The following is a 17,615-nucleotide window of genomic DNA, read 5'->3' on the forward strand; positions in this document are numbered from 1 at the left end:
AATATTTGCTAATAATATCTTTATTAGAATTGAAGTGTTCGCATTTATTTGTAAATAAATCAGTTTTTAAAACTAGACGGATGACATATCATGAACAAAATCTATCCAGGTAGCTAGCATTCATCAAGCAACATAGGATGACGATGAAGTTTCGACAGCGAATGACTGCTTGGATCATAGTTGCATGTACACTATATATTGGAACTAAGATTTCTAATCAGAGGCTTACAGACTGCAAAGGATCATATTGATATAGAGGACTCCTAGAATGTGTAGAAAGTACCAGTAGCATTGCACTATATAATCTATGCATCTTCCACCACAACACTAATCTGACCCTTCTCCAACAGATCATGAAACTCTTTGGTTCTCCTTTGGTTATTCCAATGGTGCATCTTCCATAACAGCCCACACGCCGTGCCGAGGCTTATCCCGTAGATAATCTCCTTCACCACACTTGGATTCTTAGATGCTACATGTGCAATCTTCTGCGCACCCATCTTTTTACGCTGCATTACATACTCATTACCCAGTTAGAAACTAATTCATTCTTAAACAGCATGTCTCTACAGAAAATTTCTTGCTAATAGTCAAAGTATAGGAATGGATCTTTGTTGTGTTGCTCATCACAAAGAAGAGAGGACACACACTGAAAATCCCATCCCACCAAAGTACTTCGCCAACATAATACTCCCTTAATCCTTAATTATTTAAAAGAAGGCAAAATCAGGTTGATTGTTGCTAAATTCATCACAAGCTTCTACTTTTTTTTCCAAAAAATTCTACTTTTGAATTATTTTTTACCAATATATAATTAAAGATTGATGAAACAAATAGAGCAAAACAATCAGAGATTAATTTAACTATTTTTTTTTTCTTTCTTTTTTCTTAGGGTGTTAAGTATTAACAGGAAAATTCTGCATTTTCTATAGAATTCAAACATGGGAGCAAAATCTGCCTACCCACTAGCTCAAAATATTACTCCTATTCTCTCCATCTCTTAATATAGTGCTTGTTTTTTTTTTTTACATGATCTCCAAAATGTAACTTTGACATTTAATATTTTCAAAATATTAGTAAAAAATATAAAAAGTTAATATTATGAAAATTCACATTGAGACAAATCTAATAAAATCTCCATGAATATGTTTTTCTATATATTTAGTTAAAGATATTAAAGTTTGACCTACTAAAAATGAGGTAGGTATTGTATTATGGGATGGGAGAGTATTATTTTTCATTCACTCAACTTAAAGAATATGATAAAACCAAAGATTTCTCTACTAGTACCTTTACTTGGGTAAGAGAGACAAATATGCAAGAAATATTGCTAACTGAAGGAAAGAAATGAGAAAGTGAGCACACTGCACATACCTGTTACTTCAGCTTCCGTCTGCGATAAGAGAAATTAAGATGAAGAAGTATGAACAAGGAAGAATCCCAAGTTTTTTTCTGGACAAAAAATGCAAATATTAGTTTAATACTATAACATAGACTAGTGTAGTGGTGTTGCATGCAATTTTCAGTTTCCGCCGCTATGATCACGCCTACTCTGCTAAACACGTGTTAAGACTCCATATCTGTGGGTGATACATTGGTCCCAAAACCATAAGCAAAGCTACTCAATATTTACAGGAGCACCAAAATTATTTAGTCACGTGGGATGTTTTTGGGTTAAAAAAAAATTTGTTACTGGCCCTCAAAAGAAATTTTTATTATTCTTATAAAAAAAATTATACTATTACGAAATTTGCGAAAATCTACAAAGAACATGTAATCATAATGAAGTTTATAAGAACGATGATGTAGATGATATTTGATCTTAGATTTTGAGTACTCTTCCGAAATCTTAACAAACTGATCTAGAGTCCGATGGACCTTCTTTCTTTTTTGGTTGCCCACCCGGTTCACCGGATTTCGACTACCTCTTAGTGTTCAAGTTATAACCTATAACAATTAAAAGAGGGCCTAAGCTCAAAAGCCCCTTTGAGATGCTTAGGATGATAACTTTACAGCAGTAGTCAGGGGAGTAGTTGTTAGCTACGTCTTTAAAATATTAATAAAAATTTGTGAAGAAAATGATGATTCAAAACTACATATCTAAATAAGTCCAACAAGATCATATATGATTCATTTTTTTCACGTATTGGTGGGAATGGGTAAATTTTGTAAAACATGATTTTTGAAAAGGTGGTGTAATTTTTTTAGAAATGGTGAAACCGTGGAAGTGCTACATATGAACTCTTAATGTACGATCAGGCATATACATTTGTCATGTTAGCCTATACAAATCTGTCAGAAAACATTACCTCATTGTGAACAGGGAATCAGAGAAGTGAGAACGCGCAGTTGAACTCAAAAAATGTATCAAGATAATTCAGAGAAATGAGAAGACACTCTTGAACCCGAGAAAAGAATCGACATTGCTGGTTCTGACGCCATTTTCATGTGAACAGCTTCCTCTATTTCTTTCCATCAGATTATGTAACATGTTATTACTTGTGTGCTCCACAAAATCTCCTGGGGGATCAACCAGAATTTCTTTCCTTGGCAGTGAGTAGTTGAGAGATGGTTTAGCACTGGCTGTTCTGTTGGGTTGTTTGTGGAAGATTTCGAATGGGAGATCCAATGATCTGCTTGAAGTCGAATATGAACACCTCTTGTCCTTGAAGGTTCTCACAGGCGAAGACACATTGTAGTCATTCGCAATTGAAGGTTCCTTCGACTGATTTTCTTTGGTATTGACAACGTTCATATGACACGGTGTGTGCACCTTGTCAGAAAGGTTCCCATATACTACCGGAAAAGCCCCTTCCTTAGTGTTTGGTTCGTTCATCACTAGATAATTTTTAGACCTTTTTCTGATATGATTCAGTATTGGCTCCATTCTTCGGCTTTCCTTTCTGTTTGGTTCTATATGAGAATGAAGTATGTACAACACAAACAAAAGTTAAATTATACCCGAGATGCAAATTTAAGTTTTATTTATTACATCATACCTGCGGGTTCTAACACGTTATTAGTCTCTGGATTAAAAGTTGCATCTCCATTGTCATGATAGCCAGAATGTTGTCTTTCTGAAGTAACCATTTGTTGAACTCCCTTGACTTCTTTAGAACTTATAGTTGTGTCAGGAGAAGCATGCTGCTCTATAGGATTGCTCTTCATTGGCAACTTTGAGATTGCTGACATAGGAAAGTGATTGGCACTGGAAACCTTCACAGCAGGGAAATCTTTGGCCTTTCTACGAATGTGTTGAAAGATCGTACTTCCAGATATGATCTTGCAGTCATCCTCGGAAGCTTCATCGCCAGGAAAATCTTAAAGAGCATACCTCAAGACAGATATCATTGTCCCATTTTACAGAGAAAACAGGTAGATATGACATTTCGTGAGTGTTGTTGAGTATACCTTCTTCTAGCTCGTCATCAATGAGTTTAAAAGAGGGCCTGTCAATGCAAAGACTCGCATGTAAACAAACAATGCCGACTATGCCAATTTTTTCCTTCTTTTCGGGGTGGGGTGGGGGGAGAGAAACCGTGCCAGGCATGAATTTTGAAAAGGAAAAGATGGAAGTCAATTACATGTCATCAGTTTCTTTATTGACTTTGCTTAGGTTGGATTGCGCCTTAGCTGGTTTGGTACTTCCCTTAGTAGTGGCTTTGTGTGGGGAAACTTCTGCAGGAGGTAGCAAGGAGGATCTCTTGGTTCCAAGTCTAACAGCCGCGTTTGAGTTGGTTTCTTTGATCAGTTCAACCTTATGGTGTAGATCAATACCAACTGCATAAAGTACCATCAGCATGTAATAAGTACATGTTCATGTACCAGAGCATACAGAAAAACAAATAAAGCTACTTTGTTGTCGCATTATCTTTACATGGTCTGACAAAAATTGAAGATTTAACAATTTTATCTACAGAAAGGTAATTTCCAATGTCACAGTTCCTAAATAATTACTACTACATTAAATCAGAAAATATGTGTAAGTGACAGTGACTCCTAAGAGTGGACTCATCACTCATCCCTTCAGTCGTAGGGCGTGAAAGGAAGCAAACATCAACCAATCATTAGAATCTGGAAAACCTAACAGGGAATAACAAGTTTATGAAACAGGATGAAATAGAGTGGCAAATACTTAAAAACAGATTATAAGACAGATTCATAAAGATCTGAAGTCTCACGGAATTCTTCAAATATCAGATCAGCCTTGACAGTTAATTTTCCTTGTTGATCGGATGGCAAAACCACTGTTGTGTGGTATGGACTGCAAGCAAAACAATTATATTTAACAGATGCAAGTAGGTAGCAAAACATCGCAAGCTAACACTTCTCTGAACTGAATACAAAGGCTGGGTAAAAAACATAAATTTTTTGATATTATTTCATACTAATTGCTTTGCTCATAAATTGTTGTCAAGCTAGAAGATATGAAGAAAATGAAGAAAATGAAGAATGAACTTGAACTGGAGAACAGTATGACAAGGCATGAATTTGTTCTTCAAAGATGAAAGTCGCAGATACTTTCAGGAAGACTCGGAAATGAAGTTTAGAATATTGAAACTTGAGGTGAAATGATAATCTAAATCTTTCCACTTTAAATCTACTTTCATATTGTTAAAGTAGTTCATTTTTTGAGTGTTCAATTACATTCATTTCCAAAAATATGCTGTAGCCCGCCATACACTGACCACTCCACTTGTCCTAAAACCATCGAGTAATTATAAGTCTACTGAAGACGTATATTGCAATCAAAACAAATAGAGCTAAAAGACCATAAGGTAATTAAGTAATTATTACCTGAGAAAATCGTCCACCCTGCCACAATATTTGGGAACATTAGAGAAGAACCGTATAAGTAGCATATGCAATTTCATGACTAATTTTTTTTTTTTTGAAGCCTTGAAGGTATGCAATTCTATGACTAAAAGCGCATAATCAAAGAAATTACAGTCATGGTAAACAAAAACTTAAAATCTCAATGTGATTTCCTGTTTGTGCGAAGCACTCAATAAATTAAAATTTAAAAACACCACCTCAGAACTTTATTAGAAGTTCACTGAGAAATGATTGGAGAAGAAGAAGAAAAGAATTAAAGATTTGATAATTGCAACTGCAAAGAGAACACAACCAGTGTCACCTGATTTTCTCGTGGTAGATGATCACATTTTCTTCTTCCAGACCAACCACCTTCAATAATTGGATCCCTCTTTCAGTCAATTGAATTTTGAAGCGCGAAAGAGTTATTCTAAAGTGAAAAGGAGAAAACCATCCCTGATAAATTACCATGTCAGCATAATGCCGTTTGTTGGACCGTGCCTCTGTCAGCCTAGTCAAAGTTACTGCAAGCTTGGGTTTCCCTTGCCTCTGGCCTTCAGTTGCCTCAATATTCATATCAACTTTTGGAGGTAATGAAAGTAGAGACTCTTTAATATGGTCTCCAAATGGAAATTTCCGACTGGCAACAATTTCTATTCTCCTTGGATCAGCATCAGCAAGGGTCTCAAATGAAATTATTCCCATAGAATGTAATGCCTGAAAAAAAAAATTGCAGTGTTTCCCTTTGGAATGAAATGCCATTCTTCATCTTAGAGTACATAAGATGTCTAGTTACCTTTGCAGTGACCATTCCAATGCCAGGCAATTGCTTCAACAAGAAAGGACTGTCGTCCCACAGCTTGTGATGCAATGATTTTGCAAGTGCAATCGAGTTCAACGCTCCTTTGTAGTTCTTTCTAAAGATAAAGTACTCTTTCATGCACTTGGCAATTCTACATCCATTTGAGCACACAGAGTTGGCATCCTGTAAGCACAAGAACAGGAGCATGCTACATAACGCTTAGAGCAAGCAGCTCATGAATAGAAAGAACTAAAGAAGTAGATATGACTAGACCTGGCTTAGGGATAGATCATGGACCAGAGGATCACCAGTCAAGCAGTCATTGACCAAAACAAATATCTTCTCTTCTCTTGTTTGAATCCGCTTGTTCTTTTTCCCCTTGTCTCCAAGGATGTGAAAACGAAGCCGTCCATCTTTATCAGTATTGACATCATTTAGAAGCTTTTTCTCATTGCGTCTAAGTTGTATCCCTTCATTTACCAATTGATGAAGTTAATAAGCTTTTCATATATCAGGATTCAGGAAATTGCACATAAGACAACACATACAAGCTAACTCCTCTGCTCGGCAAACAATATGAAGTGCATCTTCTAGACTGCAGTTTGATTGAGTCTGCATTATGTATTTCATTGTGTCGAATTTCAGATAGTACTTCGTCATCAATCTTCCAGGTTCTGAATTTTGTTCAAAATAGGTGGTTAGTATACTACTCTTCCTTTCCCCTATTTAATTGTCATGAGATGATTTCATCATGTGAGATACAAAAGAAAGGTTATATCTGAACCAAGCATACCAAGCGGCTTCAAGAGGAAACCGTCTTCATCAGTCCATATCATCTCGTTTCTTGACAACTCATTAACTTTCTCAACACATATATCTAGGACAACAGTAATTATATTAGTCATGCTGAAACAAGGGAGATCTAGAAGGTTCTTCACTGAAGGGATTGCAGTTGTACCATGGCAAACAGCCCAAAATAAAAAAGCAGTACCTTGCATATGTCGCTCTATGCGCTCCCTAGAGATCCCCTTTGGAACAGCGTAATTCTCTGGGTTCTGAAGGTGCTAAAAGACTTAGTTTAGACAATTCTTACAGAGTGAGTATTAAAATATATTTCGAGATACATGCCTTTTTCATCCTGACATACAAATATGAACACTTCATCCATTCAATTGCCCGTGAAATGTCTGGGATAGTAAGTTGTACTATTTCCGCAGTCAGATGCTCCGTTATGCAAGAAAGTAATCTAAAAACAGAGAAACCATGTCATTTAAAATTTGAAATGTACAAATCTTGACAAGTATAATTATACTGATAATATATGCACAATGAATTCAAAGGTAAGTACATACTGTGATTCTACAACTTCACATCCATTCAAAAGATTCTCGTACAAATGCACCTAAAAGAAATTCGTAACAAGAGTAGTTTGTAAATCAGATTGAGGATAAACTTGATAAATATACTAGGAAAGATAACACATTGAATCGCAAAATTAAACTTTATAGGCTATGGAGATAGAGAGATTATGACTTACTGTTTCCCTTCTTGTCATGATGATAACCAGTCCAGTATCATCAAAAGGTGGACGGCCAGCTCTACCACACATCTGCATGACTACCAGCTAATGTCAAACATGACATAGAAAGAAAGCTATTCATGAACATAACAAAGAATCAGAATGGAGACTTTTCCTGGAAGTGCTAAGCAGAAATCTGAAACAATGATTTTATATCTTTTAACATGTGAATTACGCTGAACTACAGCCTGAAACCCTCTTTGAGTTCCTTAAACTATAACGACTGTACAAGAATCCTGCCAGGTAGGAGAAGCTGCTGAAATTTTGAGAATCATGATCTATATATACTCTACTTCCCAAAAGTAATCCGTTACTTTTCATTGTTTCTGAAATTCGATTAATCCCTCTATTGAGGCATTTCGTAACTAATGATCCTAGTTCACGGTGTTTAAATTTTCAATTTAGAAGTTAATATTTTGAAGAAAGATCCAAAATTTCTTATTTATTCTAAAGACTCAATCCTTTCTCTCTACTCCTTTAAATAGCTTTACAATTCCCTCCTATATCTTAAACTTCCCCATATTTCACCATATTAAATGGTCAATGTCATATATTATATTCCATGATTTATTTACAAGACATTGTCATTTTCTAGTTAGAATTGATCAAGGTTACATATTTCGAGTCAATAAGGAAAAATGTCTTTCCAATTTCAAGATTGAAGTGACCACGGATAAGGATTCTGCAGCCTAGCTCACACCCAAAAGGGGAAGGCAAGCCTCGATAATGGGAATGATCTCAATAAAATAAGGAATCCCCGATGGAATGTATGCTCAGATAGAAGAGAAGGCCAGTTGAATTGTTGAAAATTGAAACAGTTCTGCAAGCAATGACATATTGACATACCTGTAGAACAGTGGATCTGTCATACTCCATATAGGTGCCTTTTTCCTTGTTGCTGAACATACAGGTACCCAAAGATCACAAACACATCACCAAATTCCACTTTTCAGTTTCTTTAAGATTCAGAGAATTTAACATACTAGTGCTGTGTGGACTTAATCACCACTGTGTGTGCTGGTAGGTTGATTCCATGTGCTAGCGTGTTCGTAGTGCATAAAACTTGAATATCACTGTTAAGGAAAAGGTTCTCAACCAGGTTTCGATCCTTCATGCAAAGACCACCGTTGTGATAACCAACTGTTAACATGGGATAGGTTTGTGAACAGGAAGGACATACAATTTCGCTAGACTCGTAAAAAAGTATGATTGATTGGATTCCTAGTTATCACATCCAGTTAGGTCAAATATATACCACCAAAAGGAATGTATGATTGCAGTTGTTTGTCACTGCATGACAATGAGGCCTCCCTCAATCTCTCCAGCTGCTCATTGGACTTGATGAATGGATTTGAATAGCCAAAGGTCATGGCTGTCTGAGAGATTTTCTGTGCTGCCTCTTGTGCTCCCTTTCTGGTTGAACAGAAAACTAGAGCAGATTTTCCTCTAGAATATTGCATCATAATATCTGCAAAATGGTTATCGTCCTACTTAATAAAAAGTATAGCAGGCAAAATTGGTTAACTCTGATCTTAAAGCTACAAGGCCCCCAACTTACCAAAGATGTAGTTCTGGAGGCGCTGGAAGAGGACAACAAAGAAGATATCAGCAAAGAAAGCAATATTAGTGAACTTTAATGACCTTCCAAAGATGCTAACTAGCATGTAAATATATTTATTCCATGACCAAAGCAGTGAAGAACTGTATTAGGTGTACGTCATCAGGTTCCTTTTATTTTCAGCTAATAAGACACCTGCCTTTTCAAAGAGAAAATCGTTCTTGGCTGCAGCGTATCCTGTAGCATAAACATGTGAGCCAAAATCAGGGATATCAAATTTATGGGATGGGATTTTCTAAAAGTATCTGATGGTTGAAGACAGGCAACAATGCAGGTCAAAAGATGAAGTAGTTCACAGACAGATCAAAAGTTAGCCTGAAATCTGATATGTCATGCTGAGAGATTCCTCCCCTATCATACAGTACATTTTATACTTATGTAAATATATAAGAACTTCCTTCACTTTTTCCCTTTCAAGATGTGAAACCTAGAATATACATAGAGAGAGAGTATCATGTACAAGTTCTGCATATACCAAGAACTTTGGTAGTCAACTTTACAGGTCTCATTTCTTCACCAAACCTGTAAAATGTCGTAAATTACACAAATGAGCTGTATAAAAGTTCAATAGATGAACAGAACTTTACCAATCAATTTGAGAGATCATGAAGTACCTTTTCATTCCTTGAAGAGGAACCACTAGCCACTCCGCTGCAGAAAGGATCGAACATCAAGTACAACAGTGGACAGCTTCCGACAAACAGAAAGTGTTCACTTAAAGTGTACCTAGGTCCTCCAGATTTGGGATTGTTGCTGAAACAGCTATGAAACGTACATGAGCCAGAGGGCTTGATTTCATTTCAGGTCTACAAGAAAGCATCTTAATCCTGCTCACTATTGCTTCCAAAGCAGCTCCACGTGGATCGTTTAATAGGTGAACTTCATCAATGAGAAGAAGTCCTATGTCACTGAAAAAACTCAAGCCACCATCTTTTATTTTATACCGAGTCACAGCATCAAACTTCTGTATAAGGCATTGGCAGAAATTTGTCACTTATTGAGCAGGCATCCAGCTTATAGAAATATGTCACGGGATGTTCTGAAAACTTATAAAAACAGCACAACAGTAGCATATTAAACAATCGGATATTTTCTCAAAAAAAAAAAAAAAAAAAACCAGATAAGATTAGCAATGCGTCATGTGTACCTCCGGAGTTGTCAGAATCACGTCTGCTTCATGAATGCTCTTTGTGTTGTACGAATCATTATCACCAGTCATCTCAAGGCAATTTATACCCCACACCCCTAGCTTCTGATTCCAATCCCTAAGCTTCTCTTGAACCAAAGCCTTGGAAGGTGCTACATAGATCTGTCAAGATGCAATGCTCATCACTGACTGAGGTGAAAGAACAAACTGAAGTATGGACTAATCTCCATTCTCCTCATGATCATAAAGTTATGCACACAGCGATCGAGAAAGCATTAACTATCCAAGGATGACAACACATGACAGTAATTAATTAGGGAAATGAACGCATCCACCCAAGTTCACCCCAGATAAGAGGACATATACTTCAATAACGTAAAAGATTTAAGAACGGGTCATATTGAGTACAAACAATTAAATGATCAACAAGAGTTACAGTAAAAATATATTACGTAAATGATTCATTTACTATAAAAGAGAAAACCAACCCACGAAGAGTTACCGTTTTTAGGGTGCCCTTCACATGGATGAATTTTCCATCTGCTGAAAGGAACCTTGAGAGAAGCCTTAGAATGCAAAGCTCGAATAGCACTGTTTTACCACTTCCAGTTGGTGCAGAAACAACCATGTTTGCATCAGAGAGGAAACAGCAAGGATAGCATTCACTCTGCAAAGAATTGAAATATCTACCGCCATGCAGAAATTCAGTGAAATTAATCTAATCAATAAAATACGCCGTGTACCAAAGCAAAGACTCACTCAGTTACTAGTAAGACATAAGTCATGAAAGGGATAAACGATCACTCGAAATGCAGAGTTGAGCAGACGATGTTAAAACGAATACAGATCCAGAAAAAAATAATAAAAACAAATAAAAGTTAAAACAACATATTATAGTAAAAAGAAATTTGATAACCTAATTTAGATACTAAATATATCCAAAACATAAGAATCGAAGGAGCAACACAGCAAGAACAGATCATTCAAAATCATATGACATGAATTTGCAACCTATTCAGGCAATAAGAACCACAACTACTACTATGATGACAACAAACATTAAACATAACAAGTATAATGGAAAGTGTCGTGATTCTCGATAACTCGAAAATTCAACCCTAATTAGCGTGATAAAAAAGCAATTATGGAAATTCGTAATATATTATCTGTAGCAAGTTAATGCTAAGTATGTAACTATATACTTCATAGTTCATATATATATATATATTGAAGGCGATATTACCTGAATTTGAAGGTTGATCTGAAAGGACCTGGCAACTCCAACACCGACCTTAGATTGTATGATTCCATACTTTCGCGAACCAAAACCCTAACTAATAATCCTAAAACAACGAATTCATCAAACTTTTAGAGCGAAATTTTGAGTACATTCAGCAAATTGTATTTACAAACATTAAACATATATCGAATATAATTCACGAAATGTAGTTCAATTCAGGAATTTAACGTATCAAGATGTTACGATTAATCATTAAATCTATAGAATTACAACGATCTTGTATAATTCCATACTTTCGCGAACTAAAACCCTAACTAATGAAACTAAAACAACAAATTCGTCAAACTTTTATACCGAAATTTTCAGTACATTCAGCAAATATAATTCACGAAATGTAGTGTAATTCAGGAATTTAACGTACCAAGATGTTACGATTACTCATTGAATTTATAGAATTACACCGATCTCTGAAATTATTTCTCGAAATGAGAATTCAGCAAAACTATATCAACATGAAAAGATTAGAAGATTATGTAACTGGAAATGTGTTAGAGAAGTGAAGCACAATGAAATATGTCGCACGGTATTTATATTTTAGCGGCTAACAAAAGCGTTGTAAATACGCGGGACAAATCAAATAGATAACAGGTCATCACGCGCCTTTTCTCCGTTGATTTTTTTTTTCAAAAAAAAAAAAAAATTTAAAGACAAAAAACATGTTCGGCAAAATTAACAGTTCTAATAGCGGTTAGTTGTTGCCGTAGATGTAAATGTGGGAGTAGCAGCTAGCTGTCTACTAGTAGCAATTAGTGATTAAAGTAGTTGTTTAATAAAAAGTGTGGCAAAAATAGTTGTTGGCTCCTTTTATTTTGGAGGAACTCGAGTCTCTACATTTTTCTTTGCTTTGGTTGGATAAAGAGGGTTTATGAATGAAAATTAAGGTGGAAAAGAGTTTTTCATCTGGGGTAAACATTTTCCTACAAATTTAAAGGAAAATTATTTTTCTTCAATTTCACATTTCCAACCTTACTATTTACTTCATCTTAACTTAACAGTTTTTCCATCAAACCAAACAAAAGAAAACTAATATTCTTTAGAGGATGATAAATGAACAAGTCGACAATGAACAACAACATTTTATTAGAGGATGATAAGATCTAGAAGCGAAAGTCTGGAGTTAGAAGAGAAAAGTTCATGCGGTATTAAATAATGACAAAGTTGGTGGTCATTATATTTTCGCATTAACGTATATAATGAACAATAACTAATAATAGAGAAAAACTTAAAAAGTTGAACAGGACTATATGGAATAAAAAAAAATAAAGAATACAACGTAAATTTTTATAACCACAAGGATACTTTATAGGACAACCAGCTACATAAACTATTCACTCTGATGTTACACCATTTGCAGCCTATAAACCTTAATCGCTCGTTTTTCTTATTAGCATGGGATTGGATGTTATGTTAATTTAATAATGAAAGACATAACATCTATTAGAAGGCAATCCCCGGGGAATTCCTATCGATTTTCGATGGACGTTTTTCTTGTTATTGATAGAGTGGTATTCTCCGCTCCTGTCAAATAAAGTAGAGGAAGATAGAAGGTAATGCCAATTCACTTAATGAGATGAATTATCTCCTTTCTAACTGAGTTCCGCACCCGGACTCAACCTAGACCTTGACTTAGGGCTAATTAGTTTGACTTAGGGCAAACTTGTAAATAAACACTAACAGTGACTAACGTCCGTCAACTTTTGGGGTATTTGGTGAATTTTTTTAAAAGTTAGGGGTATCTGGTGAATTTTGAAAAAAGTTAGGGTATTTGGTGAATAAATTTTTTTGTCAGGGGCATTTGGTGAAAAAAACGGGCAATAAATATATATAGAGGTACATAAAACTTTGTCTCTTTTGAGACTTTACCCCACTATGGTTGCAAATATTGTTAATAATAATGGTTGGGATCACAAGATTATTTGCTTATGAGTAGTTATCTATTCCAGCTATCCTCTTCACTAATCACTTACTAGCTTTATATGCACGCTATGCGTGCGAAATCATATATTTTTCAATTACTTCTGGTAATACTTTTTGTCGAAAATTGTTTACAAAAATTGAAAAAGGAAATTGCAGTTGTAAGTGTTCTATTTTTGTTTGCGAATGAAGAAGAATATGTTGTACTATAACTCGTTTTTGGAGTTAGAGATAAATTAGGGATTTTAGTTTATTTTATTACCTTTAAGTTTTACTTGTTGTATTGTGAGAATGGATAGTATATAAAAGACATATAGGATAAAAATACTATGTGAAACTATTGGGTCAGATTGCTAACCCAATAGGTTCCGTCGGACGGGGCGGGGCACCTGTGTTCTTCCTCCCTCCTCCCTCAAAAAAATTTTCTCTCCTGCATTTTCTTCACATATGTGTTCTTCATTTCTCCCCTCCTTTAATTTCCTTTCTTCTTCCCTTGCATCTGAAGAAATCCCCTCGTCGGCATTTCCATACATATTCGTGCCTCTATTATCTGTTGAAGCTCAGCCTTTCGACCTTCATCAATTCCTGTGACGCATTTCCTTTCTTTAACGTCTTATCAGGAGGATGACAATTTAACAATGGATCTCAAACTTGAGTTTGGGGAGGATGTTTATGATTGGCTTAGTTATAAGAAAGTTCAACTGTACCCTCTGTATCTTTTTGTTGATCTGGTTTTGATTTAAAGTTAACAAGATTAGCAATCAGTATGAAAATTGGATAGAAATGGAGAATAATGTGGTAATGGAGTTAAGCGAGTTGAAGGTTGGGTAGAGAATGCTCTTGAAAGTGGAGACAGAAGATACTTGATATGGTAAGTTACATCTTTAACAATCTTATTACGTAACTTCCAAGAGAATATTGATGTCATATTCTCTTACCACAATTTTTTTAAGGTATTGTTTTCAAACTCAAAGCTTTCTCTTTTTTTTAACTTATCACATCGTGACGTGAATTTTTCAATTTCTTAATGGACAAAAATTACGAAAAGTAGCAAAATAAAATATGAAATAAAAAATAATAACATATTTGTTTATTGTAACTGACCCGAAAACTAGTTTAGTAATTTATACCAAAATTATAAAGCCTCACGTCTAGAAGACTAAACTAGTTGTGGAAAAAAAACTAACTTGTTGCGCTAGAAGGAGGGGTCGAACCTCCGACCTTGTGGTTAACAGCCACACGCTCTAACCAACTGAGCTATTCCAGCTTTTTAATTTCTTGTGAAATATATTTACTAATACTATACTTAAGTTCAAGAGTGATTTGAGTGTAGAATCCTGCGGTCCAATCTAGCATGCCATCGTTCTATTTCTCAATCCATATGAAGTATTCAAATTCCACCTTTATGAAAATCCAAATGAGTGATAAACCAAAAAAAATCCATGTTTTATATGGATGTGGTCTCTTCAATAATACCATGTAAAATGATATTCAATAATAAGTATTACTAAATCCAGTCGAGGTGAAAAGAAGACATCGTATAAAATCATTATATAGTGGAGTTTGCGATAAAATTATGTCATTTGCGGAGTAATATACTCCATAGCCTAGAATACTATAACATAACCTATAAGGGTTAGAGCTTATTATTCGTGTCGTGACCTTGAATTTGCAGGTTCAAATCTACTCGAGACACTTGAGAAATAACATATATTCTCTTTACCATCTTTGCCCACGCTCAACGTATGGGCTCGAAGTATCTTGAGTTAGGGCATATACCTAAACTCATATTAACCACTCAAAAAATAGTAATAACAATAGCAATAATAATAATAACCTCCACAACATTTTGTATGAATTTCAGGTACTCTCTTGTTCCATAAAAAGTACCCTATTACTATACACACACTTGATAGATAGTATCTTATTTAATTATTGAATTATTTATTTGTTATATTTTAAAGGAAATATAGAGCCATGAAAGATAGAGTGAGAACGTAGGTCAAAAAAATAATCAAAGTATAACTATTACCAATAAGAAGAATAAGGCATAGTAATTGTATACTTCTTCATAGAATTTACCAAAATGAAAATTGTATGCGTACTTTCACGAAACGAAAAAGGTATCAAAGTTGAAATTAAATAAAATTTGACTCGCTTAGTAGTTAATAAAACTCTTACCTTGAATCTAGTAATTTAATTTGGGGTTTGGATCTTACAACTATAGATGCTTAGACGTAACCAAGGATGTCTTGGCCTAGTGGTTAAGATTGAGGTGCTGTGAACAATAGGTCACAGGTTCGAATCCCCCTTCCCCTTCTTTGTACTTTGTACCGCCTTCGTGGCTCATATGGATAAAAAAAATAGATGCTTAGACGTAACTCTTATCTCGAATCTAGTAATTTAATATGGGAATTGGGTGTTACAAGTGAGGCAATTTAAAGGTAAGGATCTCCTTTTTTTTTTTCACCACTATTTCCAAATATCTAGGTTCCAAATATCTAGTTGATCAAAATCATTCTCTTTAGAAAAAAAAACAAATCCTGCAATTGATACTCACACATGTCACAGTCTAAGTCCAAAGTGGAAAAAAGAATTTTGGTGTTAAATACAAGAAAAGTGAAAAAAGAATCGGCTTACGAGATTAAAGAATTAAGACAAATTCCATGTAAAGCGAATTTCCAGAAAATATCTTTTTTTCGTTGCACTGCAGCCCAACCTAAGTGTAAAAATATTGCTCTTTTGCGCTTTTCAAATTTCAATATTCTCCAAAAAATATCATTGCTTTTTAGTCCTAAGTGCTAACCTTTGAGATTCCTAGCAACTAGATATTTGTCTCAACTAAAGCAAATTGTAGGCAGTATCATATTGATGATTTTTATTTATTTGGCAACGGGAGAACAGGATTAGATAGCAACTGCTAGAATGTGAGTCTCTTGGATTAATGTTTTAGCAAAGCATGGATCATAAGGTGTAGCTGGTGTGCAGTGATCATTGTGTACACGATAGAACATATCATTCATATAAAAGAACATGAGAGTAGCAAGTGATAGCCTAGTGGTATTGACATCACTTTCGATTCCAGAGGTCAAGGGATTGAATCTCACCTCTTGCAAGGAGGGATCCCCCAATCTATACTAATATATTAAAAGGCGTGCGAGAACAAGAAACTGTGCCACGTGGCACTCTCCCTATGAAGTTTTAGTTCAGGTAATCGATGTACAATAAAAAAATGAAGAAATTGCATAGTATAGGGTTTGATTCCAAGACCTCAAGTACATATATTAAAGTTTTAACCACTAGACTAAGTTGTATTTAGTGTTATTATCCTAAAATATTATATTAATAAATGAAATTTTTTCTTACTCGGAGCATAGCTCGGATCTAATAACTAGTTTATGAATTATAGACTGTTAAAATATTAAAAGTGCGTCGTTTAGCTGAAGTTGCACCACCCTCTCTAATCTTTTTGCGGGTGCATGTTCTTATTTGCGCCTCCTTGGTGACACTCCAAATTGCTAATAATTCAACTGGAAATGCAGAGTTTGCTATGACTGGTTCAGCATGTCTTTTGGTTGAGCACCCCACAAAGAGAACCACCCTATCGAATAAAAAGTGCATACTCATGGTTTTCGGTGGAGGTGCCAAAAAAATTGAGACGCATAAGACTCCATTTAAGTACAAAAAAGCATGTTCAAACCCACAAAATCAAGGTGGATTTTTTGGGCTGGAATTCGATTTTGGCCTCTAATGTGGTTTTTAGGTTGCCCAAATCCACTTTTTTTTTTTTTTTTTTTTTTTTTTTGAGCTGAGCCATATTTTTTTTTTTTGGTGTTTGTACCCGATTCACCCTTCGGGCTACATCCGGATCGAGGCTAAGTTCGGGGTGGTTAGGTTCCATTCCTCTCCCAAGGGTGTTGCGGGGATTCGAACACGAGTCCGTCCTACCAAAGCCAATCCCCATCACCACTGGGCCAACACTTACTTGGTAAGAGCTGAGCCATATTTGATCAACGGGTCTAGGACTCTAGGTATTTTATGATCAGCTATGTTTTTCACTTATATCCAAAACTATGGTTTATAAGTAGTTTTTTTTCATAAAATTATCTTAAATTGACCTATAAAAAGGTCATTTAAAATAGCATACCTAAAAACTAAAGAGGTACTTTCTTCATGGTTGCTTTCATTTCCAATAACTTTTTTAAATACACGTAAATACTCCCTCCGGTATTTATTAGTTTATCCGTTTTTTTTTTACATAAAGTTTTAGTATTTTATACTAAAATTGAATGTATGTGCAATGAAAAGTTAGTGGTTCTATTTTTAAAAATAGAAACAAAAGAAATAGGTAAACTAATAAAAAATATCTGCAAAAAAATACGGATAAACTAATAAAAACTCGCGGTTATAATTTGGTAAAATGGCTAATAGCCTTAATAG

General features: G+C 35.0%; 2 protein-coding genes and 1 non-coding gene across 4 annotated transcripts; all 3 read right to left on the reverse strand.

The window, feature by feature from the left end:
• Positions 1 to 4: 4 nt before the first annotated feature.
• LOC104903376 (putative cytochrome c oxidase subunit 5C-4) lies at positions 5 to 500 on the reverse strand. Its single transcript, XM_048639642.1, has one exon. The coding sequence runs from the start codon at positions 498 to 500 to the stop codon at positions 306 to 308; it is 195 nt and encodes a 64-aa protein (XP_048495599.1). The 3' UTR covers positions 5 to 305.
• LOC104903384 (DExH-box ATP-dependent RNA helicase DExH17) lies at positions 5 to 11,778 on the reverse strand. Of its 2 annotated transcripts, XM_057392832.1 has the most exons (30): positions 11,623 to 11,778; positions 11,205 to 11,304; positions 10,464 to 10,647; positions 9,962 to 10,123; positions 9,541 to 9,778; positions 9,429 to 9,465; positions 9,290 to 9,336; positions 8,954 to 8,991; positions 8,755 to 8,776; positions 8,452 to 8,664; positions 8,180 to 8,336; positions 8,043 to 8,094; positions 7,155 to 7,226; positions 6,970 to 7,019; positions 6,746 to 6,863; positions 6,609 to 6,672; positions 6,411 to 6,494; positions 6,166 to 6,291; positions 5,891 to 6,087; positions 5,612 to 5,800; positions 5,284 to 5,532; positions 5,138 to 5,187; positions 4,798 to 4,815; positions 4,182 to 4,264; positions 3,585 to 3,780; positions 3,412 to 3,449; positions 2,998 to 3,320; positions 2,310 to 2,932; positions 1,375 to 1,452; positions 5 to 509 (listed from the first exon to the last, which is right to left on the reverse strand). In XM_057392832.1, the coding sequence occupies exons 2-28, from the start codon at positions 11,270 to 11,272 to the stop codon at positions 2,378 to 2,380; spliced, it is 3,630 nt and encodes a 1,209-aa protein (XP_057248815.1). In that variant the 5' UTR covers positions 11,273 to 11,304; positions 11,623 to 11,778; the 3' UTR covers positions 5 to 509; positions 1,375 to 1,452; positions 2,310 to 2,377. The 2 variants fall into 2 exon arrangements, with proteins under 2 accessions (XP_057248815.1, XP_048495595.1); XM_048639638.2 differs by lacking the exons at positions 5 to 509; positions 1,375 to 1,452 and having other exon boundaries at positions 2,749 to 2,903; positions 3,000 to 3,320.
• Positions 11,779 to 14,368: 2,590 nt separating this feature from the next.
• TRNAN-GUU (transfer RNA asparagine (anticodon GUU)) lies at positions 14,369 to 14,442 on the reverse strand. The gene has a single exon. It is a non-coding gene; the product is annotated as a tRNA-Asn (tRNA).
• Between the last annotated feature and the right edge of the window lie 3,173 nt (positions 14,443 to 17,615).

Source organism: Beta vulgaris, chromosome 2 (assembly GCF_026745355.1).
Source record: "Beta vulgaris subsp. vulgaris cultivar EL10 chromosome 2, EL10.2, whole genome shotgun sequence".
Lineage (NCBI taxonomy): Eukaryota > Viridiplantae > Streptophyta > Magnoliopsida > Caryophyllales > Amaranthaceae > Beta > Beta vulgaris.